The sequence below is a fragment of the Acomys minous genome (genome assembly GCF_964271855.1).
Source record: "Acomys minous genome assembly, chromosome: 19".
NCBI classification, from domain to species: Eukaryota; Metazoa; Chordata; class Mammalia; order Rodentia; family Muridae; genus Acomys; species Acomys minous.
The window spans coordinates 47,751,586-47,777,498 of NC_140499.1; the positions used below are offsets into that span (position 1 = coordinate 47,751,586).

Consider the following 25,913-nt stretch of genomic DNA (forward strand, 5'->3'; position numbering starts at 1 on the left):
TGGGGTTTGCACAGTGAGCTAATCTGAGACAACCACCAGTCAGGCACCATGCAGGCATGGGAGATGGGGAAGGCAGACCATGCATGAGATCATAATGCACCAGTGGGGCAGAGTACTCCTAACCACATTCCTGAGACAACCCCAGACACTCAGAGCCATCAGGCACCACTAAGAGAAACAAGTGATGGAGAAGTGGAAGAGAAGTAGAGACACAAGGATATGGGAAAAATGAAGACAGGCAGAACTGAAGACTCAAGACTAGTGAGGAACACCCTGATGTGAGTAGGTGTTGATGCCTGGGACCATAGTGAGGTTCTCTGGCCTATGCTGCTAATGCGCACAATGTCTGGGACCATAGCCCAGCAGCAGCAGGGGGCTGATAACACAAAGGCCCCTGAAGTCTCTGGTCTAGGCAGCAGTCAAGGGGCTCAGCTGAGCCTGACCCTAGCTAATTACCATAATCTGGAGAGTGGGTCCCACACATTGCATAAGTAGCAGGTGAGCTGCCATCGAGGTTAGGAGAACTGGCCATGTTAATCTTAGGTATGGTGGCAGACAAGGGAGAGATAACCTCCTCCCCTCCTCACCCTACTCCCACCTTGCACCAAGTGAGAGACATGGTCTTGGGGTCATGAGAGCAGGAGAGCTGTCTCTTCCCTTCACCAGCTGCAGCACTAGGGAAAATGGTCCCTGCACTTTGCCAGGGCAACCTAGAAGAGCTGACTCTGGTGGTAGGGCCACAGGTGAGAAAGCCGCAAGATAGAGCTGGCCCTTCCACTTCGCTGCCATATGGTGACATGAGCAAGGGAGAGGTAATCCCCCTCTGACCTTTTGCCACCTACATGAGGCAGGAGAGCTGGCTCTGAGGTCATCAGAGAGGGAGAGCTAGCCATGTCCCTCATGTGTAGCAGCGCTTGGGAGAGAACAGGCTCTGCACCTCTCCTTGGCAACACAGGTGAACTGGCCCTGATGTGAGATTTGCAGGTAATCTGGCCTTGAGGAAAAAATGTGAGATAACTTCTCTACTTCTTATCTGTTATGTGGTGGCATCATCAGAGAGATCCACTTCCCTCCCTTTTGTCCTCATCAGCAGCAAATGATAGGAGAGTTGGCCCTGATGGGGTCATGAAAGCAGGAGACCTGATCCTGCCCCTCATCTGCAGCGGCACTTGGAAGATCAGGCTCTGCCCCTCATCTGAGCAGCACAGTAGAGATGGCTCTGGATGTGGGGGTTGCAGGAGATCAAGCCCAAGGGTGTGATTGTCAGAGAGCTGGCCTTGCTTCTTTTCTGCTGGGCAGTGGTACAGATAAGAGAGAGACACCCTCCTCCCTGCCCTTGTTTCTTACCATCTATGGCAGGCAGGAGAGTGGACGCCAAGAAGTGGGAGAATTGGCCTTGTCCCTCACTAGCTGCAACACTCAGGATAGCAGGCCATACAACCATCCTGGGCAGCAGTGTAGAGCTGGCCTTGGTAGCAGTGATTGCTAGTTAAGCTGCCCTGAGGACAGGATAGCCTGAGAGCTGATGGGCTGAACAGCTCAGATTCCTTCAGCCCCAGATCCAGGGCATTGAATTGGTCCACCCCAATATCTCCCACATCAAGGAACTGCTGGAGTTTATGAAGGGGCAAGTCCTACTGATCCAAAACTACATGACACAGGGCAACCACAGGGTATCTAAGGGGAGTCCCAGTAAGAATCTAGTATTGGTAGAGTGTAGCAGAAGCCAAGGCCTTGCATCAGTCCAACAAGTCATTGCAATGAACATTTATAAGCAAAACCGTGGAGAGAAAAGGGTATATAAGTGTCTCGATACTTACATACCCTTTTCTCTCCACGGTTTTGCCCATATTTGAACATGTCCCTTGGACGGAGATGCCTGGTGGCACTCAGAGGAAAGATAAGAGGTCACCAAGGAGAGACTTGATACCGTATGAGCATATTCAGGGCGAGGAGGCCCCCCTCAGACACAGACTTAGGGGAGGGGAGGGGAGTAGGGGGGAAGTGGGAGGAAGGGAGGAATGGGAGGATACATGGGATGGGCTAACAACTGAGATGTAATATGTATAAATTAATAAAAATGTATTTAAAAAAAAAGGGTATATACTGTGATGTGCTAGAGCTTCCACAACAAGATTTTTATATTCTCTGTTGAGGGAGAGGTTGCAATGTAGGGGGGAAGCATAAAGAGAAGGCGAGATGAGTGAGGTAGTGTGCATGATGTGAACTTCACAAAAAACTAATAAAAAGTTTATTAAAAAAAGAACTTGACTAAACATAACTAAATTTGTGATGATCATTACCTATACAGAAACAATATTTTTCTATCTAAAGTTCTTAAAACTATACTAAAACATATGTTTCATCCATTATATAGATTTATTTATTTCCCAACTATAAACCTACTATTTTTCAGGTATCGTTCACACAAAACTATAGACGTTGTCATTTAAAATCACGTTTTAACTCCCTTGATCAACTTTGGTAAACTTGGTTTCACTTGAGCCTATAATCCTGCACAGCGCATGCCAAGCACTACAGTATGTAATCTCCATTATCAAAATCAGCAGAAGAAACAACCAATCAAAAATATTTAGTCAAACCACAGGCTTATCTTTCATGAAGCAAACATATTTTTTTTAATAATTTCTAGTGAAGTGTGGGTGTACTGTGGTCAGAAACTTAACAGCAAAGTTGGTTTAGACAGGACTGGGAATAATCAGTACAGTCTTAAGAGGAGGCGTAAACACCAAGTGCAGTCTCAGTGCTCAGTTGCCTGCATTGTATAGTCCATATCTATAATAAGATCCTGCATAAATTCCTCTTGATTTTTGGTGGCGTTTTCTAGCACGAGGCCAAATTTCCTAATTAATACCACTAGTTAAGCCATACTGCTAATCTGATAACCTTCACTTAACCAAGATTATTAGTTGATACCTGATACGTAAGACGATCTGAGCCAAATTCTCATTTCTCTTCAGATCTGCTGAATAGACTTGACTTTCTCAGATTATAACTCCATGGTGGAGAAATGCACCCAGTTTCTACTTCCTGTCTCTTGACAAATCCTGTTATCAGTTGCTTAGAGCTATAGATAACATAGCACCTCTGGCTCCTCTGAAGGCCACTACACGCTGTAGCTGCCATCTTCTCTCTTGCTTGACCAAATGTTTCTCAACATCCACATTAGCTTTCCTATAGTCCAGTCCTAGAGGAGCCAGAGTGAGCTTTCTAAAATAAATATTCTCACCTATGTGCTCAGAATTGACAGTGGCTCCCAATCTTCACTACTTACCCACACCTCATCTTTTGCCCTCATATTTGTTGTCTCCCAGGAGGTCTCATTTGGTATTTCCCCCAAGCTTATATGATTTAGTAGTTTAAATTCCCATAGTGTGGGAGACATGTCATTTGTTATATATAAGGCATAACTTGCACAACTAAAAATCTCTACTCGCAGTTTACCAAAACTATATTTATCCATGGTTTAATATTATATAATTACAAAGTTCTCTGCTTTATCTTTGTATATCTCTTGTCACTAAAATTTGCGCACCAAGAAAGCAAGCGATTTTCTGTTATGAATACTACTATGTTGAAGTGCCTAAAATAAAAATGGAAAAAATGGGTGTTAAATGATAGATGAAATGTGCTCAGTCTATGCAGTGTAATATTTGGAAGTACATGTGAAAGCCGTTTCCCAAAACAGAAATTTGTCATATAAGGAAATCAAGAATAATTTTATATATGGTAAGTATTGTTATATTTATGGTATGTTTATATTTTCAATGAATACATATTTGGAAGTTGAGGACTATGTGATTAACATTTTTATAGATGAGCAAATAAAATAGATGATTGTAATATGTCCATAAATGACTTTCCCTGTCACAGTCTCCACTGCTGTGACAAAACACCATGGGGGAAAAATTCAGTTAAGAAGGATCCATTTTGCTTATATATTTGGGGGTTATTGTCTTTTGCAGAAAACCAAGGTCAATTTCAAGGCAGGAATCTGTAAGCAGGAAATAAAAAACAGCTATGGAGGGCACTGCTTACATGCCTTCCTCCCATGGCTTTCTCTGCATGCTCTCCAACATCACTCAGGAACAGTTTCCCAGGGGTGGCATTGCATACAGTAAGCTGAGCCCTCCCATTACAATCATCAATCAAGACAACTCACCAAACACTTGCCTATCCATCAATCTGACAGAGGCTTTTCCAATTAAGCTTCTTTCTACCCAAATATGCCTAGGTTTTTGTCAGTTTAACAACTAACCAAGTCGCACAAAACCAAGTTGTTATTAGGGTATATGGTCTCCTTGTAAGAAACAAAATAGCTCTATTCTGTAGTGGTTCTTAAAACCTGATTGATTGGTGTATCTTAAAGAGGAAAATGTCCCAAAGGGCTTCATTATTGAATTTATCTGTAAGAGTCAACATGTTTTCCTAGATTCACTATCCTGTGCACAGGCATGCTAACAGTGACCAGATGTATTAAAAACTTATCATTAGCCTTAGTGTATAACACATGACACTTGTGTTCTTGTAAGACAATTTGATAGTATAAGTTAGGCTAAACAGTAGCTCAAAGAATGTACATCCAACTTCAGAATATTTTACAGCACTGAGGAATATACATGATTATTTGGAAACACATGTCTGTGTCAAACAATTGTATAAAACCTTATGTATGGTGAGAATTGAGGCTGCCCTCAATAGAATGCCTTCAGTGTGTATCAGGGTAAGTAAGTGCTGTTTCTCTGACTGGCTCCTACATATAATTTACAAGAAGAAGAGTATTATATCCAATTCATGTCTTAGAAATTCTATAACATGAAACATGAGAAGGAATAGTGATATGCAAAATTCCCACTTAATATTTTGCACAAGATTTTAAAGAGACAACTCCAAAAGCGATTATTAAATTTTCACCTTTATGATTGTGCGGAAATGATAATTCACCTACCAAGTAGAACATTATGTACACATTTAGTTTAAAATTAAAATACCACTGCAGATATCAGCATTTGAGTTTTCATTCACTTATTTCCTTACAAAAAGATAGCAATTTCCGAATTATCACATTACAGTGTTGTAAAAAGAAAAGAAATGAAAAGAAAGAACATTTCTTAATGAAAATGTGGTAATGTTGAAGAGCCATTGGAAAGAAAAGATCCTATAAAACTGAAAAGGTACCTGAGGCAACAGATTTATGGCATATGGAGGAAACAACTAAGTCCTATTTTGGATATCCCCAAACGTATCTTTGTGAAAATCCTAGTTAAGAAAAGAATGTGATATTTCAAATACAAGATTGTTCAATACTCTCAAAAAGATGTTTTCCCAGTGGGGATCCATAAGTGTAAATAAGATAAACTGGTTTTATGATACAGATGTAAATATATGTCTGCAGTTTACCAGTTATTCCTAGAGTACTCCCCCGCCTGGGATATTAAGCTATTTTTGCATTAGTGGGAGGAAAAAAAAAAGAAGAATACAAATAACAACAAATAATAAGGAGAAGGAGAAGAAAGGAACAGAGGGAAAAGAAAATACCTCAGTAAACAGCATCTTTGTTCAAAGGCAATCAATCGGGAAAATCATGGAATCATGAGATATTGAATTTCATTGATGGGAGAAAAGGAAAAGAATCTACCCTGAAAGTATTAAGAAGTACTGGAAATGAAAGCCGGCATTGAGATGAACAGTTATGTATATTAACTGTCTGAAGTGTAAAATACATTGGGAAGGGTTAACTCAAAAGTTATAGGCGACTGCTCTCTTCAACACATATCAAAGGACTCGCAATTCCTGAAGCATTTGTTGCAGGGAAATTTCTTTTTCTGATACCTGAGGATAGACACTGGTAAAAACTGGGATGAACCTGGGCCTGCTATGGAGTATTAGATTTTGGATTTTGCTTATTATTAAAGTAAAATTTGAGCTAAAGCTAAAGAGCAAAGAAGACTTTCCTCAAGACTGCTGACTAGAGAGACACACGGAACAAAACTTAAGCAGGTTCAAAGTTCTGAGATAAGCCACTGAATATGACGAAAGAAGAGTGGAGAAAGGCTGACCAGCAGGACACACAGTGCTCAGGGGGGTTATCTTCGGTTTTCTATGTAAATACATAAACTACTAAGATACCCTGTTCTCATCAAAGTCCAGTTTGTGCTTTCTCGTTAGTGGATGTAATGATGGCAACACTCTTCTAGTGTTAAATCTGAGAGTCATGTTTCCCAGGTTCTTGAGAAAGATAGTGGTTCCTGAGTGGTAGAACACAAAAATCAGGAAAATAATTTGTATATATCTATATGAGTTCTAGGGAAGCTTTAAAACAACTCACTTTCAACTAGTTTATAGTAAAACATTCAACAGCATTAGCTCGTGTTGATGACATATTGAAATCATTGCTACAGTTGCCACAATTGGCCCTAACATAACATATATGGAAAAAGTTCAATACGTTTATGTTTTATAACTATATCAATGTATATAATGAACATATACTTCGTTTATGTTATAATACATCATTTTGTAGTAATTATAATGCTTAATTAGATGATTATCATGTGAGCATAACAGTCATTTTCTCATTTTATTATTTTCTACTACATGGAGCCATTCAATAAATTTCTTTGTTCTACTTTATTGGTTTTGTATTACTAGTATTATCAGTAGGTAGGGCTAGCAATCAATCAAGACACTGACACATGTTATATTTTAAAATAGCCTTAGTTAACCCAGGGCAGGGCAGACATTAATCCTCTAAACCCCTTGCCATAGTGGGGCAGGTTTCACATACTTGCACCAATCTCATGCCAACTTTCCTAATAAGTTCTGTCAGGTTACCTCCCATCTATATTCCCAAATACTTGCTAATGTTCTTCATCTGGGCTGAATCTCCATCCACGCTGGCCATGTGCTTCTCTTCCATCTAACCCATGGCGGGCTTCCTCCTCATGGCAGTCTTTCTCTTTCTCCTCTCAGGACCCTCTCCTCTGCTTTCCTCCTCCTCCTCCTCCTCCTCCTCCTCCTCCTCCTCCTCCTCCTCCTCCTCCTCCTCTTCCCAGAATTCCTCTCTCTCCTTCTTGGGACTCTTAGCCAAATCTATCTCATCTGCCCTGCCCAGGTGGGATGTCTTTTTATTAATTAGCATCAAAATACATCAAACCATCCCCCAACACTACTTCGATGGTAAAAGGAACTCTTTTTATAGGTAGATATATGTACATTCATGTTGTATTACTTTTCTCTTGCTGTGATAAAATAGCATGGCTAAGGAAAATTACAGAAGAAAGTGTTTATTTGGGAGCATGGTAGCAAGCATCAGGCATGGCTACTGGAACAGGAAACTGAGAGCTTATATCTTCAAAAACAAGCACAAAGCATAAAGGGTGAACTAGAAGTATATAGAACTATATAATCTCGAAGCCTGTTCATAATGATATGCTTTCTCCAGCAAGGTGGTACATCTTAAACATCCCAGACACTACCACCATTTGTAGATGTGCTCAACTATCTGAGCCTATGGAGACATTCTCATTCAAACTCCTACATTATCTCACCTGAGACATTGGTCTCCCCACTCTGAGCAGAGGATGCATCCAACATATCCCTTCTAGTATCCTTGGCTGAGAGAATTGGCTCTGTATTGTACACAGAACACAGAATTACCTTCTCTGAAGGAGATGTCAGGTCAAACAATACAGAGGTCCCTCAATGCCTACCAATTGTTGCCTAGAGACCTTTAATAAGACTTGAGGCTAGCAGGCCCCTGGAAGTGAGGTCTGTGAGGAGGTGCACTGAACTACTAAAGAATTCAATGAACTTTCAAGTTCATTCACAGAGAAGTTTGGGGAATGTATAGAAATGGATCTTAAGGGTATAGGATAGGTGTGGAAGGAACAAAACCTGGACCAGGCTAAGATTATTGATCTGCGCCCACCGAATGGTGATTCTAGGCTTAACATGGAAGCTTTCTCAGTTCAAGGGAGTTCATTTGATTGGTAGTCTGATGTATTTCTCAAGTGATATTCTATTTAGAACAAAATGGACATGCCTGATATCACTTGGTTTATTGTTAATGATGGGCCAGCACATTTGAAGAGCTTTGTCATTATTCTTCTCGTGCCTGATCTTAGTGTTGAAAATACTCCTGCTCAGTGGATACATTAATTGTATTGGGTTCAATTGGACCCCACAGAACCAGGGGTCAGGTGGCACCACTGAATTGTCAAAGCAAGGCAAGCACAGGTATTCTAAAGAGCTGTTCAGGCAAAGCAATATATATAATGGTCTGATCCATAGGGATCTTTGGTACTGGATAATCAAGTATGATATTTACAAGGATTAAATAGAAGACTACTAAGCATTTATTTCATCTGGGCAAGCAGAGAAAGTCTAGAACAAATGCAGGAAAGGATAAATTTGATTGTAGCACTAAGAAATCTTTGCCTGTCAGTTTCCAGACTTGAACCAGTTAGAAGACCTGGAAGGAGGTCCAGGTGCCCCTGAGTTAGAAAAATATTAACATATTGAAGTTTTTTTTTATCCCTTCTCCTGTCCTTTCCTAGCAGGACCTATGGCCTTATACTAGAGTAAATATACAATGATGAAAATAAACAATTATATTTTCTTGGGCTATTGTATACTGGCACTTAACTGATACTGATTCCAGGAAATCCATGAAGGTAAGCTGCTTGTTAATGGTGGAATACAAATTGGGGAGTACAAAACTAGTCAGTTTAGTGCAGAAGTTATTATAATTGACATTAGTGTTTATATCTTAATATATTAAATCATGTCTGTATGCGTACAGATATATTAAGCAGCTATCTGTATTTCCTTCCATTATTTATAACACAATGTAGTATCAATTGAGATAGTATCACTGGTTAAGTGTTGAAAACTTATAGTATCATGTTTGAGTGGTAGGACACTAAAAGATGACGCAATCTTCAAGGACTCGGCTACCTACTCTAAATCACATAATACATTTCCAGTTGTGCATGGAATAGTTACAGCATGTTAGGCAAATCATGATCTGACTATAGTCTTCCTTTAGACATGAAACACGGCTTAAGGAAATGCAGCTGTGTATCATGCTGACAAGCAGTGAATTTGTAGTGGTTAAGTTTTATATCACTTTGACAGGATCTGGAGTCAACAGCATCACAAGTTTTAGGACACTTCGGCAAGTGGCTTCATCAGGAAATTTGGAAGAGGAAGAACCGTCTTAAATATGGATGCACCCCTTGTGGGTAGCTTAGATCAACTTACATGAAAGACGGAAATTTGCTTTTCACCTGCTTGCTTCCCCTCTCCCTTGGAAACAGGGTTTCTCTGTTTACTTGCTCTGGCTGTCCTGGACTTGCTTTGTAGCCCAGGCTGGGCTCAGACTAACACAGATTGTCTGCCTCTGTCTCTATAGTGCTGGGATTAAATGAATGTGACACCATGCCCTGCTTGTTCTAACTCTTGCTGGCAAGTTCATCTAACCTTTTGCTGTGGCATCCCTGCACTGATATAAGAACCTACTTCTTTGAGATTTCATAGTAGACTCAAGGCCAGATGCTCTCTAGGGTTTCTCTAGGTATCCAGCATATTACTGCAACTGCTGAGACATCCAGCCTTGTGTATTGAACAACTTCTATGTTCAAGACTTTCTAGTGTGAGGCACTCATTGTTAAACTACTAGGCTATAATCCCATAAGTCATTCAAATAAATTCCCCTTGAATGTATGTATTCATTTTTGTCTGTTCTGTTCCGTTCGAGAAACCTAAAACACATTTATATGCATATTTTGATCTAGTGGTAAACTTCTTTTTTCTTTGGCAGTGTGAAAAGATAGTAAATAACGCTTTGCATTCAGTACATTTAGGCAAAGCTGCTTTCTCCTTGCTATTTCACTCTCGTTTCCAAACAGGTTTGCAAAGAGAACATGTGCTGTTGGGTACAGTTTAAACAACCATTCTATGACATTTCACAAACTTTTAATTTTGTTGTCTTTCTTCAGTAAGGTGAGGATTGTCTTATTTAATAAGCACTGGGTTAATTGTTTGACAGCTAAAGTAATATTAATAATTATCCAATAAATTATCAGATTGACAAGAATTTAATTACATTACCTTTTAAATTATCGTCTTTGTCATTGTAAAATTCAGCAACTATTTTTTGAAAATTAAACGTCAATATAAGAAGGTTTCTTTTTAAAGGAATGAGATTTGTTACAGCAGTTCTTGTAAATCAAAATTTGAACATTAAGCCACTAAAAATAACATTTTCCGTATATAGTTGATCAAAATAATGCTCTGACCTGCCTTAACTAATTACACTTATTCTTTTATAATCTGAGGCATATTTATTTGTCAGATTTTAAGACATGAACCAAAAACCTCCCCCAAATTAAGTGACAGTTAAATGGCTTTGTTTAATGCTACAGCAATAGTTCCTCATGTATTAACCCCAAAGAGGACTGATGTGATGTGGATTTTAAATTCACAGACACTTAATTCATGAGTACTTTCAATCAAACTTTTGTTTCACCTGTGAATCTGAGCGTTCTTAGACACTTATTACTGCTGTCCATCCTACACAACACTGTGGAGACAGTAATTATCTGTTCTAGCATTACTGTGCACATGGTTTTGTTGCTGATGGTGGTAGAGGTTTTTTTTCTTTTCTTTCTTTCTTTTTTTTTTGTGGATTGTTGTTGTTTTGTTTGATTGTTTTAAGCTATGGAAATTTTGGATGCTTCATGTGACAAGTCATGCTCATGAAATGATGCCTGAAACATGGTCCTTATGCAGGACAGCCAGTTGGCTTGATTCTCAAAAGTACCTGAAGTTCCTTGTATTTGTTGTTAGCCATATTTTATTTTACTATAACATTTTCTAGATTCTATGGCAGTTATTTTTATATTCACTATTGCCTCTATGTATATGAGCAGCCATTTTTGTTTACTATTTAATATTTATACTAGACTTATGATAAATTATAGAAAATACTAATGTAAACTATGACATAGTGTTTCAAAATCCAATTCAGTTTTTAAAGATTCTTTTATACAGGTGGTTTTGAAAATACAGAACTGGGTAAAATCAGATGATGTATCTTTTAGGTAAAAGCTGTAATGTAATTTAGGAAAGTAAGATCAAAGCAACACATAATGAATTCTCAACGTTTACATTGTGAAAATTAATAAGAACAACTTCTAGGAGTCAATTCTGAAACTTTAAATAATATACTAAATGAAGGATGAAAGGAATCGATATTCTCCTCTGGCATTTCGGTCTCTGCTGTTTAAAAGCATTCTTGGTACATGAGGACAGAGCTACTGGTATTTTTGCCTTCACCTATAAAAAAATGAACATTCTATAAAGGGTAAATCTATTAATTAGAGACCCATACAACTCTCTTTCTTGCTAGTGTAATCATTAAATTGATTTTTCCAGTCCATCATGTAATTACTCCAGCGATGGAAACCTGCTTTCCACTCTTGTTCTGTTTCATCAATATTTCCTGTAAAACATGGAATACATTACATTAATCTAAAGTTTAATCCCTGTTTACATTACTTGAAAAATAATTCTAATTATAGATGCCATATTTCGCATTATGTATTATCAGCTTCTATTACTACTGGAAAAACGTTTAATAAATTTTTATGCATCATATTAAACAATGTGACTAAAATATATATAAAGTGAAAGTATAAATTGGATTATCTCAATTTATATTATTTGTTCTTCCATTATTTTCCGAGAAGACCTGCAGATATTACTTCTATTAATTAACTATATATATTTACAGCATTACAAAAATTTCATAATACAAAATACACACTGGGGTATTAACTTCAATCCAAGTACTTATATATGTGAATATTTACAAAAATATAAAGAGAGCTTTGCAATTATCATACCATACAGATTTTCCATGTTCTTTTCATGTAATGCTCAGTTACTTACACTGTTGACGTTATTTAGCATCAAGTACTTTCATACTAAAGAAAAACATTTAAAATGAAAGTATCAAAGCTAGCGTGTTCTGGATAGGAAGCAGCAAACAAAAAGCAGCAGTGCCTGAGGAATGAAATAAGTGTGGAGGTGAGAGTCTATAATGCAAAGCAGGAGAACCCTGCATGCAGCGAAAGCTAATCCACCCAGGAATCAACAACTGGGACCTGTCAGACCTCCACTTTAAATTACTAAGCAGCTGTGCTTAAGATAGAATTTAAATTCCTTAGCATGGTGCACAGGACACTTTGTCCTGGGTCCCTGGTTGTCTGGCTCTCCTCTCCGGGATGCCTTCCTATTAAGATTCAGTTCAGGCGTCTCTTCTTAAAAGCCTTCCCTGATCCTAGACCATGCCTCTACCAGTTCTTTGTCAGGTAACAGGCGTCATTTTTATGCAGAGCTTCAAGGATAGCATAGTTCCTTCCTAGAGCTCTGGGACAGAACATAAATTCTGTGAACAGTTATCACATTAACTGAAGAAAATGAGAAGAATGATTATCATATTTCTATCTAATATCTGGTTGTATTACCAAAATTATGCAAGTATTTGTTAAATGCAAACTACCTTGGGGTAACAATCTAGTATCTAGGGAACCTACTATAAATATTTTGTTGTTTAGGAAACCATTTTCATCTCCCTAACTTTTGATATTTTGTGGATAATTGATGACATGATTTTTTATTTTTTCAATAATGAGTATTTTCATACTTTCTATTAACTGTTTTAAAAATCCAATTTATTTTGAAACAGTATTTCTTTTAGTTTTTAAAATTATAATATAATCACAACATCTTCTCTTTACCTTTCCTACTTCCAAAACCACCCAAATGTCCCACCTTGTCATTTCCAAATCTATGGCCTCTTTTCTGTTAATTGTTATATGCATATATTAATGTCCTTCTACTCAACACCTAGCCACCCACCAAAGAAAGTAGTCTATGTTAATTTTAGCGCGAATGTTAAATAATATTCTAAAAAGAGTGTTAATCCAGTATAACTCATAGCAATATACAGTTTGACAACATATTAATATCTTCAAATAGATACAAATATATTTATACTAAACAGGAAAAAAGCTTTCAAAATTTATTAAGAGCCTATGATTAGAAAGGTAGGAATAAAATTATACTCAGCAAAGTTAACATTGTTCTTATGCAATATAAAAAATAACAAATAATGCAGTTTATTTTCTAGACAATAATTGCCTAATTTTAAAGTGCCAAATGCACAGAAAATGTGAATATTTATAATAGAATTTACATAAATGAATTCAACTTAAGTCATGCTTTTGCCCTGACTATTTCCTAAAAACAGAAATGTTCTCTATAAATAATCTAGCAATTTCCACCTGAATTTCTAAGGCATATTAATTTGACATGAATATAATGTGACTTTACATATATAAATATGAATAAGCTAAAATATGTATGCATCTTAATACATGACCTATTAATTTGCTAGTAGTAAACAGATATTTTTTTTTTAATTTTTGAAAATTATATGCACTGTGTAGGGGTTTTGTGGGGGTCTGTGAAAATAAATGGAGTGCAAGTAGAGGACAGAAGAAGGTGTTCAATCTATTAGAGTTGGAGTTACAGGCAGCTGTGAGCTGGCCGAGATGAGTGATGGAAACTTCCCAGGGTCGGCTGTAGGAGCAGCACATACTCTTAGCTGCTGGGCTCTCTCTAAAGCTCTTACATTTAAATTTTATCCTTTTATTTTTCTATGAGTGATTTAACTACTTTTAACTTACTTCAAATGGCACAAATTATTTTACTAGCTATAACGCAGGGACTGTTTGCTTTATTTGTATGTATTTGGTGGATTATGGACAGATTGGAGACCATAAGTGAATACTTTTCTTTGTGTACTCCGTACTTCACAGAAAGAAAAGGAAGAAGAAACATGGATGGTCATGGAAGCTGGCTATCTAGAAATTAAAGTTTTCCATTCACTTTTTGTTGTCGCTGTTTCTTCTCCCTTTGTGTCTCATCTGCAAATAAAAATATTCTCTTTTCTATGAAAGTGGTTACCCTTTGTTATCTTAAAAACCAAAAGAGTGAGCAAACTTCTGTTGGGCTAGGGAACACGAAATACAACTGAAATTTACATCTCATATTTCTGTGGATATAAATGAATGCTCAGGGCACTTTGGTGAGAACGTTGATCCTGACTCCTAAGTGACAACATCATTGTTTTGTCCACACATAACCAGGAATTGGAAAGTAGCTCAGATTTTAAACATTCTTACTCTCAGTTTATCTTACTTTACTTTTAATAAGAACACTCACTCATCTCATAGATGAAGGCTCCACTCTCCCAATCTCAGTATCCTTAAAGGACCCACACTCTTCTCACTCTCAACGTTAGGATTTCAATACATTAGTTCAGGGCACAAATAATTAGCCTACAATAGACCATGAAAAACAGGTGAACTGACTTAAGTTTCTCATGGAATTAAATTGAGGAAGAACTCAAGTTGACAGACAATGACTTTTGCTACTCTTGATTTAAAATCACCAACTCCATGAAGTGAACAAATGCTCTCTGAAAAGATTTAATTGCAATCACTGCCTTACTTTCCTAAGTTTAACCTAAGCTAAGGCAATATCAGAAAATTATAATTCTTTATGTAGTAAGTTGAAGACTTACTAGTTTCCCTGTCATAATTTTGGTGTTGAATGAGAAGCCAGAGAGAGTCACATTAAAATGAGGTTGGGCACTGTGAAGACCACATGTACTATGACAGGAAGAAAAACAGTTAATTTTATTTTATCATAAAGTTAACGTTGTTTACATATTTTTGTTAATAATAGCAAATCCATATTTTGATAATGAAACTACTATAGCTGTTTTTTGTCCACATCCATTTTCCATGGTTTCATTTTTAGTTGTTAGTCTTGCTAACTAATTGGGACAATTAGTTAAATGGTCTGAAAGTGACCAATTTAAAAAATGTCTGAGCTATTCAGTATTTTTTCATTTTCATGCATGTGTATATGATGTTTTTCATACAGCCATTGCTGCTTTCCTGATTGCTCTGGGACTCTTCTATCTCCACCTTCCAAGACTGTAATTGTATTTACATAAGTTTGGGGGATCAAAACTCCGGCCCTCATCTTTACTTAGACAACACTTTAAAACAGACTCTTGTTGGTGGTTGGTCTGGTCTGCACAAATGAGCAGACTCATGTACCCCAAAATGTCTGTAACCTTGCCTAAATCCTTGTTCCTGTTTGACTACTAAAAAGCCAAAACACCTGGGCAAGGGAAATGGGATAGGCGTGGCTTAAGTTCATGGGCTTTTGGGAGAGAGACTGGAAGAAATTTAAGGAGACCAGAGGGGGAAGAGTAGTAAGAAAGAAGGGCCGTTACCATGGATAAGGTGGAGGAAGAAGCACATGGAAGCCATGGATGGAGGACTCAGCCTAGATGAAGATAATTAGCAGGAATCTGGGATTATGGGTGGGAGGTAGCTCGATAGAAATTATTAGACGCACACGGCATGGGATTCAGGTAGGGTATGGGATACCTGCAACCATATGGGAAGTAGTTTAGGGGATTAATATCTGTCTGCCACAGGTTAAATAATGGTATTTTTAAATATAACAGGTATCTGTGTTTCACTGATTGCTAGAGTGTTAGGAAATATCACTATACAACCAGAAGTAGGTTCTACTTATAAAAGAACCACACGGAATCTTTCTCCATATCCAGTGCAATTAAATTCAGATGTGGTCTTCTTTGGACTGGGCAAAGAACCATTCTCAGCAGTTATTTAGCTGGTTAAGAAGTCACTTTGTCTAATGTGTTTCTTTATGAGATAATATGAAGCTGCTATATTTTTCATTAAATTTCATCTTTAAAGGAGATTATTGCTATCACTGGTGACAATGAATGGATAATTTCTGTCTCTTTGTAAAAATCAGTATAAGGTACTATGCTATAATATTATTACTGAAAATATTTGAAACACACACTGTATACTTTATTTCTTGCAGGTACATGTAATAATGGCCAGGCATGGACGGAAGTATAGCCTAGAAGTGAAGAGCTGCAATCCACGTTTTAAACGAGTTTTAAGAATCTCTTAAATTGAGGATGTTTATTGTTCAAAGGTAAACTATGGCTGACATGTTGCTTAGGATGTTTATTGCTTTTCCTTGTGAAGTGAAGTAAGCTTTCTTATTTCAATATAGGCCATCAGCAGTAATTCTTTGAAACTTTCTTTTGTTTGTAGAGGTACCCATGGAAAAAATTAAACCTTAGCTCGAGCCTTATAATATAGTATTTGAAACATTCATGATAAAAACATTCGCAATTTTAAATCTTGACCAATGCAGGGTATGGCTTGAATATATATTTTACAGATAAAATCTTTCTACAATTACTTAGTTATAAAACTCAGAGCATATAACATCATACTTGGTTAAATGTAAGAATTTTAAGTGAATAAGTTGTTCCAAAAATCATTAGTTCATTTGCCTTAAACTTTAATATGTGTGTGTGTGTGTGTGTGTGTGTGTGTGTGAGAGAGAGAGAGAGAGAGAGAGAGAGAGAGAGAGAGAGAGAGAGAGAGACAGAGACACAGAGGGAGAGAGAGAGAGAGAGAGAGAGAGAGAGAGAGAGAGAGAGAGAGAGAGAGAGAGAGAGAGAGAGAGAGTTTTTTAAAAGTTAGTGCTGAGAGTCTAATGTCAGGTCTCGATACTGATGCACTAAACTTTATCCACTGGCTTATCTCCCCAGCCTCATTAAAGTATATTTAATTTGAATACACTTGGAGTGGTATTCAGACTATACTACAGATCTAATATCTAAATATAAGATTATATTTCAAGATGAACTAAATTTATCCCAAAGCAAATTAGGACATTTTACAAAGTTTTGCTTATGTTATAAAGATGCCCATCGTTTTTAGAAGCAGCTGCAGCTGACCCAAACTGAAGTTTTGTGACAGAAAAAATTTTCACATAGAGATTTTTGTATCCAACTTTAAAAATCGCTAGTATTGCAATCATGGCTCATCAATAAATAAATCATCATAGAATCCTTGTACTTGAACAATAGCTCTGCTGCCTTGTAATAAACACATCATTTCAATTCATCTTCTCACTTCATCCTTAATTTTTCTTCAAAGTAGAAACCAACCCTCTCACTTAAGCAGATTTCATGTAGAGGTTAGAATATTTCATTTGTGGTATGTTCAATGGTATCTGTTTTGGTTTCTTGGCAGATTGAGTTACCTCATTGTTACTCACAGCCGGAGGACACAAGGACGGCACTGTTGCTCTGCCAAAGGACACAGAGACCCATCTCTGGATATATATTATGTCACAGAACACTTAGTCATACTCAGAGCACAGATATATTATTAACCTCTTTCAAACAGATGAGAGTACACAATTAGAAGTTTGGTGATCAATGTCCAATAATCAAAGGGTATATTAAACAAGCTAATACATCTCTGATAAGCTTAGCTTTTTTCTAAAGATAATGCAAGTTCTCTGAAAAAGAAACCAACGATGTACATTAATGTTTGATGACTAAATGACAATTAAAGAAGCAGCCAGCCATGTGATGGCTAGTTGAAATCGGTCACTATTTTTCATTTAATTAAAATTATGCTCTAGTTTAATATAAAGAAAATACATTTAAATTATGAGCAAATACCACATGATTGTCAAAGTAACATTAAAACATTATTCCATAAGTATTCAAGTTTGATCATGAATATAAATTACTTCTCACTAAAGAAAATATATTAAAGTGGCCAAATAAATTGAATAATTAAAAACTAAAATTGACACTGTTCCCTTTAGTAATTCATTAATAAATGTTCTTTAGAGATCCATGAAAACATTACATTAAAATTAATTTAAAAAATTCTTGATAAAATGGATGCAAATTCAACAAAATATTAAATTTACCAATCATAAGGCATTAGTAGACACTGAAGAACAAAAGTAGCACTCTGTTAATATTCACCTTGACATGTAGTAATAAAAAAGCCAAAAGAATAATTATAATTTCTGAAGATAATTACTAAAATAGCCTAAAATATACCTAGTTAATAAACATTATTACTGATATAAATGCTAAATAGTTTTATAAGATTAAAATTAGTAATTATACTTATAAAATTAAGGCAGCTACATTTGAGAAAGAGTGCATATTATTTTCTTTGTGGATGGGTACAAGTGTTTATATAAGCACACACCCTACTTTTTTAGATAGATTCTCTCATTGAACCTGGAGCTCACTGAGTAGATTAGCTGCCTCATCTCCACAGTGTCCTCCTGCCTTGGCCTCCCAGCACCAGATTCCAGGTATGTACCTTGACCATAGTTCCAGTGGTGTTGGCAACAACACTCAAGGCCTCATGTTTGCACAGTAAGCAGTTTATGAGCTAAGTTGTCCTCCTAAGCCCATTATATTTCTTTTATTTTTGAAAGTATGTTTACAGACTGTATGTTCTGATTAAAGTTTTGTCTCCTTCATCTCCTCTTAGATTCTTCCCATTTCTCTACTCATCCAAATTCTCTCTCTCTCTCTCTCTCTCTCTCTCTCTCTCTCTCTCTCTCCCTCCCTGTATCTCTCTCTCAAATTATTTTTTGACATTTGGGCTAAGATCAAGTGAAGACTGTCTCAAGCTTGAGTAGTCTATTTTTCTATAATTTTGTATAACCCAAAATCTACCAAATCAGCAAACAGAGAAAAGAACATACCTGTCATTTCCAAGACTTTTGGAAAAAATATTTTCCAGAATTGGCATTGTGGAGCACGAAATTTAGAGTTTACTCTTGGCTTTTCTGTGTTCAAGGTTAGGTATTTTTGTTCAGCACTTGTGAAGACAGGCCATACTGTGCTGTTGCTATGGGTTCCATTGGGATGTCTAGATAATCAAATAGAGACATAGTTTATATGAAATATTTGTTGGATAAAATATTGTTCTCTGAAACTGCTAATAAATACCAGCAGTCAGAAAACACTGCATTTTGATGTCAGCAAGAATAAATAAACTGGACTTCAGAATGCAAAGCATGAATGAGCTTCCTCTTGAGTATCTTGAACCTCTATGTTAAAGAAAACTGTAGGATCTGAAATTCAATGCATTATATCTGTGTAACATAGGAAAATATTTTAACACACACACACACACACACACACATATATCTTGATTCATACTTTAACACACTCAAAAAAGGCAATATTACTTATATCCAGTTTTCTTTCCCTACCTTAGACTTAATAGTCAATATTAAGAACACCAACTCAATGTTTATTGCCTCACTAGCATTCTGCTAATTTTTATCAATAGGGTCTGGACTTGGCACCATTCATTTCCTCATTATGCAATGAATTTACTATTTTAGGAATGTGGCATGTCTCATTTTTAAATCCTCTTATTGCTCTTTTGTTTTACTCCTTTAAAAAATCTCTATAGGGCCAGCAAAATGTCTCTGCAGGGAAAAGCATGTACTCCCAAGTCAGATAACTTTAGTTTGATCCCAGAGACCATCATGGTTAAAGGAGACAATTTATTCCTGAAAGCTGTTCTTTCACTTACACATGTATTAGGTATGGTATATACATACATACATACATACATACCTGCATGCATACAAACACACTAGATAAATAAATAGATAAATAAATTTGCAAGCTAAATTTCCATAACTCCTAATTGAGTTTAGACCAAAGTTAAAGAACATACATAAGAATATTTTTAATATTTTCAATTATTTAAACCATTTAATATGAATTAGAACTCTTTTCATTAATATTCATCTTTGTTTCCTTTAAAAAAAATAGCATATAAGAACAACTACAGAAATAACGAGCCAGTTATGCAACCTACACTACTCGTAGGTCTAATGGAGAAAAGAATTGTCAGATTTGAAAAGAGATCATCCAAAGAATGGGATGTTAGGTAAAATAAGGAAAGAAAATAAGGGACTGAACACAAAAGACATTTGAAAAAGCAAGAGAGGAAACAGAGTTAGTAAAATTGTGAGAAACGAATCTGCTACTTAGTCCAAATAACGATAAAGTGTCTTCAAAGCTAAGAGCCAAGAAGCTAGTTTAGAGTTAGCATATTAGTGTTGTCACATTTATATCTGACAACAGGAGAACAGTGGGATTTCACTTGTAGGAATTTACTGTTCTTCAAGGGAGTCGAAGTCTCTTTTATAATGTGGTGCTTAGAAAATTATGTAGGCCTAGAAGGTAAATATTGATATTTCTATAATGAAGAGAGGTTTGAAGTGATGGAAATAAGAAATCCATTCTATTCTCTTAGTTTTTTTTCCTTATCCAGAATAACAGAAGAAAAACACTAGTTGAACTTTCTACACACTTAGTATGAAAAACTTCATTACTCATGTGGGATTTGTAGAGTTATTAGATAGACATTTGCTAGAAATGTTAGAAACAAAACTTTGAGGTTGAGAGGAAACTCTAAAATGAAGAAAGTTTGGAAGAAAAAGCTGGTGTTCATCCAAAACAGCTATCTAGAGGCAGATTGTGCCAAGCGCTTGTGTTCAACAAGCACCATAAATTCACATTTCATCAAAGGCACAGGCATACTCAAGCATGAATTTAGGTGCTTTAGCAATAAATAGCTTCCTGATGGACTAGTTGGTTTTATGAAGGCATTGGATGATTTAGTAAGGATTATTAATAACCAGAGCTATTTAAGTTAAACCATTACCATCCTAGAATTGAAACTTCCAGCTTTAGGGTATTATTTGAAGGAGGTCAAGAGGAAAATGTGTCCTGATCACAGATGGCACACTGCCTGGGAGAATCATGGAGCCCTTTACCTTTCTTTAAAAGCTGTCGACACTAACAGGTCCAGCTGCTGGAGGCTGGATACTAAATGAAGGGAACCATTGATGTGATACAGAACGGCAGTTTTGATGTTGCTAAACTACCCACTTTCCTTCTAATTCCCCTCTAATTAACTTATGACAATGTTTTAACGGCACACCCATTCTGGTCTCCTGCAAGGTGGCTATGACAGAGCCGACATTTTCTTGAGTTCAAAGGCAGAGCACTAATAGCAGCATCAGTGTGCATTTAGCAAACTATGCCCTTTAAAATGACTTATGATGTCCCACATTAGAACTTGAGGGTAATAAATTTTCTCTGCTCATGGATGCAGATATGGTTTTCAAAAACATGATTGAAGCAGCTATTCAAGTGATAGAACATTTTACTCTGTAATTTGAACAAATCTCCTAAGAATTGAAACTTGAAAAGAGATACAATTGTCTTCCTGCCCATACCAATTAAAAACTTGTGAAATGCAGTATATTTCCCAGAAACATGATTCTAAAACAGGATGTAATTCAGAACTCACTTATAAGATACATTTGAACATCTTGAGTTTGCTATTTCTATAAAACATTTTCTGCTTTTGTCACAAAATAAAGACTTGAAAATGATTATAACAAAATATTTCAAGAAGCAGTAGACTATTCTTTATTTTTATTACTAGGTCTTTTTCACTCGGAGACATAGAAAATGCTCATCTATTGTAATTTCTCTCTTATGTAGGTGTCAAAAGTTATGGGGCATAGCTCATTTAACCATTTGAAGAGATTATTTTTATACCTATAGTTCAAAATCATTCCTTGACTATTATAAATATCTGGACAGACATTTCAGAATTTATTTTATGGAATAGGTTAAAAAATTATAAGTGCTGTTGTTGGGTATCTTGGTAAGAAATAGTAAACATTTAGTTTCATCTATCAGTTTTCATACATAACACAACCATAATCTTGCTTATGTTAACAGAAGAATTAAGATACATAAATTATGGGGAAGAAAAATGTCTCTGTCAGTGAAATATCGGGTACACAAAAAGGACAAGATGCATTTGGATCCTTATTCTCCATGAAAAAAAAAACAGCTGTGGCAGCTCTTCTGTAACTTCCACTACAGAGGCAAAGGACAGATTCCTGGTGCTTGCTGTCCAGAGTCTAGCTGACTTAATAAACTTCAGGTTCAAGAAGAAAGCAGGTCTCAAAACAATATGGAAAGTGACTGCTGAAGACACCCAATGCACGTTCGCGCATGTGCACACACACACACACACACACACACACACACACACACACACACACCAGCACACTTAACACACACACACACATACTTAACACACACAAGGAATTCAGAGAACTAATTGATAGCATATATACAATTATATTAGGTAGATTATTTCAAAAGAAAATGTGCTTTATGATCTAGACAAATGAATCATGTTCATTAGTTATAAATTTAAGTACAACCTTTCTCACATACTCTGGTGCCTCACCTTTGACCATGTCTCCTGGAGGGGGAGACCTGGTGGCACTCAGAGGAAGGACAGCAGGTTACCGAGAAGAGACTTGATACCCTATGAGCATATACAGGAGGAGGTAATGCCCCTCAGGAACAGTCATAGAGGAGGGGAATAAGGGGAAAATGGGAGGGAGGGAAGAATGGGAGGATACAAGGGATGGGATAACCATTGAGATGTAACAAGAATAAATTAATAAAGGAAAAAGAAGTGAAAAAGATTTAAGTACAACCTGAAATAACTGAGGAAGATTACCTCAGGTTGATTGCCTTGATATGAGAGGATCCAGCTAGAAAGGGAACAGTACCATTACCTTGTTGGGCCCTGGACATTATAGTAAGAAAAATAATTAGTTGGGTGTCAAGAAATTTTAATTAAGCAACATGGCTGCTCTGTCAAGGGATCCCATCTAAAGAGTGTCTAGATCTGTGTGATCCAGCTGGAATGACACATGTTTAATCACTCTGGATGGAACACTTAATACTTGGAATGCTTAATATACGACTTTAATCCCAAACAATGAAGGTAAAGTTTATTTGTAGAAGGAATTACCCATGTTTGAAAGTGATGCTAAAACAAGGGGCATTCAAAGTGACAAATCAGAAAAGATCTGACAGAATTAGCCAGATATAGGATATACCCAACTCTCAGAAGAACAGACAGAAAAGAAAAGCTATTTATGACCAAAACAGTAGAGTAGAGACAGTAGAGTATGGTAGAGAGAAAGAAAGGAAGACAATAAAGTAGCCTAGAGCACAATAGAGAATTCAGTAGAGAAGACAGTACAGTAGATGAAGGAGTAGAGTTGAATACAGTAAAAGATTCAGTGGAAAAGACAGTACAGCAGAGTCGAGTTCAGACAGTATAGGTTGTTGGATGCAGCTCAGTTTATGCTGTTCAGAAGCAGAGCGATTCAGAAGCTAAAAGAAGACAGTTTGATGAGATTTGAAACAGAGTAACTGAGCTGAACAAGCCAGCAAGTGTTCAGAAAGAATCAGAAAGGGTGAGCATATTCAGCAGGAAGCCTCCAAGATGACTAATTACAACAGACAAATAAAAGTTACTATTACATTGAAGACTAAGCATGCAGGAGTTTATTTCTTGCTAATTTTGACCTTGTGCATGATGGTATCAGCTGTGTCAAACTTCCACCAATGTAACTCCCCCTTGATTTGGAAGCTAAAATAAAGCCTTTATTCCATGAGTTGCTATTTGTCAGAATATTTTGTCACAGTAAGTAAAATTAACCTATCATGGTTAGATGTTGAATCACTATACTTTCTCTTTTTATAGAAGAATGGATAAAATAAATATGCTGTATCCATGCAAAGGAATACTATCCTAACACTAAAAGAAGGACATGCTATACCTTGTGAAAAATGGGGGAAACTGAAGATATTATATTAAGTAAAATCACTCAGATACAGAAAAGCTAAGTGTGTTATAGTCTCTCTTGCTTTGAAATTCTAAAATATTGTTATGTAAATACAGTTATCATCACTAAGGGGTTGGATGAGTAGTGGTGTGTAATTAGAGGAATGTCAGAAAATAAATAAGTGGAAGAGTAAGAGTGAGCACCAAGCTCTGCTCTCTACAGTGAGGGAAGATGCTGATTGTTCACACACTACAGATGGTGTGAATATCTATAAGGAAGGGTTTCCAGGATGTAACATACAATGGAACGGTAAGGAGATATCATGTTGAATACCCTAATTGATCACCATACATTGTACACATGTATTAAATAATAACAATGTACCTCTTATTATTAGCCTTTGGTTTAAAAAGTTGGAATGATAGTGCCACCTATTTAACCATATTTATGCATTTCATGAATTTTATATGGTACCCAAGAGTATGGAAAACTGAAATGATGCATTTAAAAATCAAATAGAAGCTAGAATTTACATGCTGTGATCACTTGATCAAAAGTTAGTTCAACATTTAAGTCATACCAAAATGGAGATGGGATGTACACAATTTTAGTGATATTCTTTATTACTGATGGAACCTCTACATTCCACCTGATTTATACTGTATTTAATATAGTGTTTACCTAGAAGAACCTGCCAGGGACCAAACGGCCCGTGGCCGACCCCAACCCATTCAGCATCTGCAGCAAACATCCTGCTTGGCCACTCACTAGGCATGCAAGACATCCGGCTTAGCCCTGAGAAGAGAGCGATCTGATCCTGAGATAACCACAGAGACATCCTGCTTTGCCCCACCTAGGAAAACCCCTCACCCTGCAGATGTTCCCAGGGGTCAACCCCAGAAGATTCTGTACTTTTCCATTACCCTCCTCGCTTACCCCCACCCTCCCTAAAGCAGGTTTTAAAAAGCCTGCCCTCACCTTCAATAAACGGCTCTTGACAAGCTACGGTTTCCTAGAGCCCTGCATCTCTCTTGCCCATTTCTTTATGCACAGGTTGCGACCCCCCTCGGCCTCCCAATAACTGACCAGCCGGACTGGTCGAGAACCAGAAATGTAAGTCCATGTGTTGATTTGAACAACCCCTATATTTAGAAATGAACATCTTACGATTTGCACAGTATCTGTTTTTCTCAGATTATTTTTCAAGTCCTTCCATCCAATTTTATGAGGGAAGCCTTCCCTAATCTTTACACCAAAGCAGTCACCATTATCAGTACATATAGTTTTATTTTATGATCTTCAATTTTTCTCCCTATTTTTCTACTCTCCCTCCACTGTCACTTCTACAGGTTCTGTCCCTTTCTTCCCTTTATCTCCCTCCCTGCCTCCCTCTGTTCCTCTTTTTTATTTTCCATTGAAGTCTAAGACCCATGAAAACTATAATTTGATTTTCCTATTTCCAGAAGGAAACTATACATGAATCATATGGTAGGAAGAAGTAAAACTAGGTCATTTGTGAGAAAAACTATCATAAAGTAATTTTTTAATTTACCTAGTTGAACAGAGTTAAAGTGTTAATGATCTCAAATGAAAACTACAAACAGAAATATATATTCCCAAGATGATAATTTATTGACCTTTAGAAGGGTCATATTAGAGGTCAGATAATGAAGAATTCTATTTCAAATATGTGTATATTATATAAATAATATGTATTTACTGTTGCTGCTTATATTAAAATGTGCTTCATGTCTTCATTATTTTTCCCATGATGATTTCACTTTTAAATAAAAATAATTTGTAACAGAAAATAAAGTATGTGTAAAGTCTCACCTTTACAAGGTGATATATAAAATGTGGTGCCATCAGGAACAATTAGGAGCTAATTGAACAAAGTGAGCATGAGAAAATAAAGCATTCATTTCTTGACTAGCAGAGTTGCAAGCTAAAGGAGGTGTTCACACATTATTTCTGTTATTTTGACATATTTATATAACGAACAGGCAAAACAATTTTCACATAAACAAACTCAAGCTCAGTCTTTACACACGTGCTAAAAATAAAGACATGGCATGGTCCACTTCAGGGAGAGAGAAGACATCAGTCCTGTTTACTTTCTAGAGCTGTACCTGAGTTAGACAACTGAAGAAGCAAAGATGTAGTTGAAT

General features: G+C 36.6%; 1 protein-coding gene and 1 long non-coding RNA gene across 2 annotated transcripts in view; one reads left to right on the forward strand and one right to left on the reverse strand.

Moving 5' to 3' along the window:
* The first annotated feature begins 60 nt into the window (after positions 1–60).
* On the forward strand, positions 61–17,765 carry LOC311590079. Its single transcript, XR_014776756.1, has 3 exons — positions 61–278; positions 16,027–16,143; positions 17,259–17,765. It is a non-coding gene; the product is annotated as an uncharacterized lncRNA (long non-coding RNA).
* The window catches only part of BCHE (butyrylcholinesterase), a 67,836-nt gene continuing 49,124 nt past the window's right edge, over positions 7,202–25,913 (reverse strand). The window contains exons 3-4 of the mRNA XM_084768900.1: positions 18,751–18,917; positions 7,202–11,527 (exon numbers count right to left, since the gene is read on the reverse strand). Of these exons, the coding sequence (XP_084625026.1) occupies positions 11,403–11,527; positions 18,751–18,917 (292 nt within the window). The 3' untranslated portion in view covers positions 7,202–11,402. The remainder of the gene's footprint in view (positions 11,528–18,750; positions 18,918–25,913) is intronic.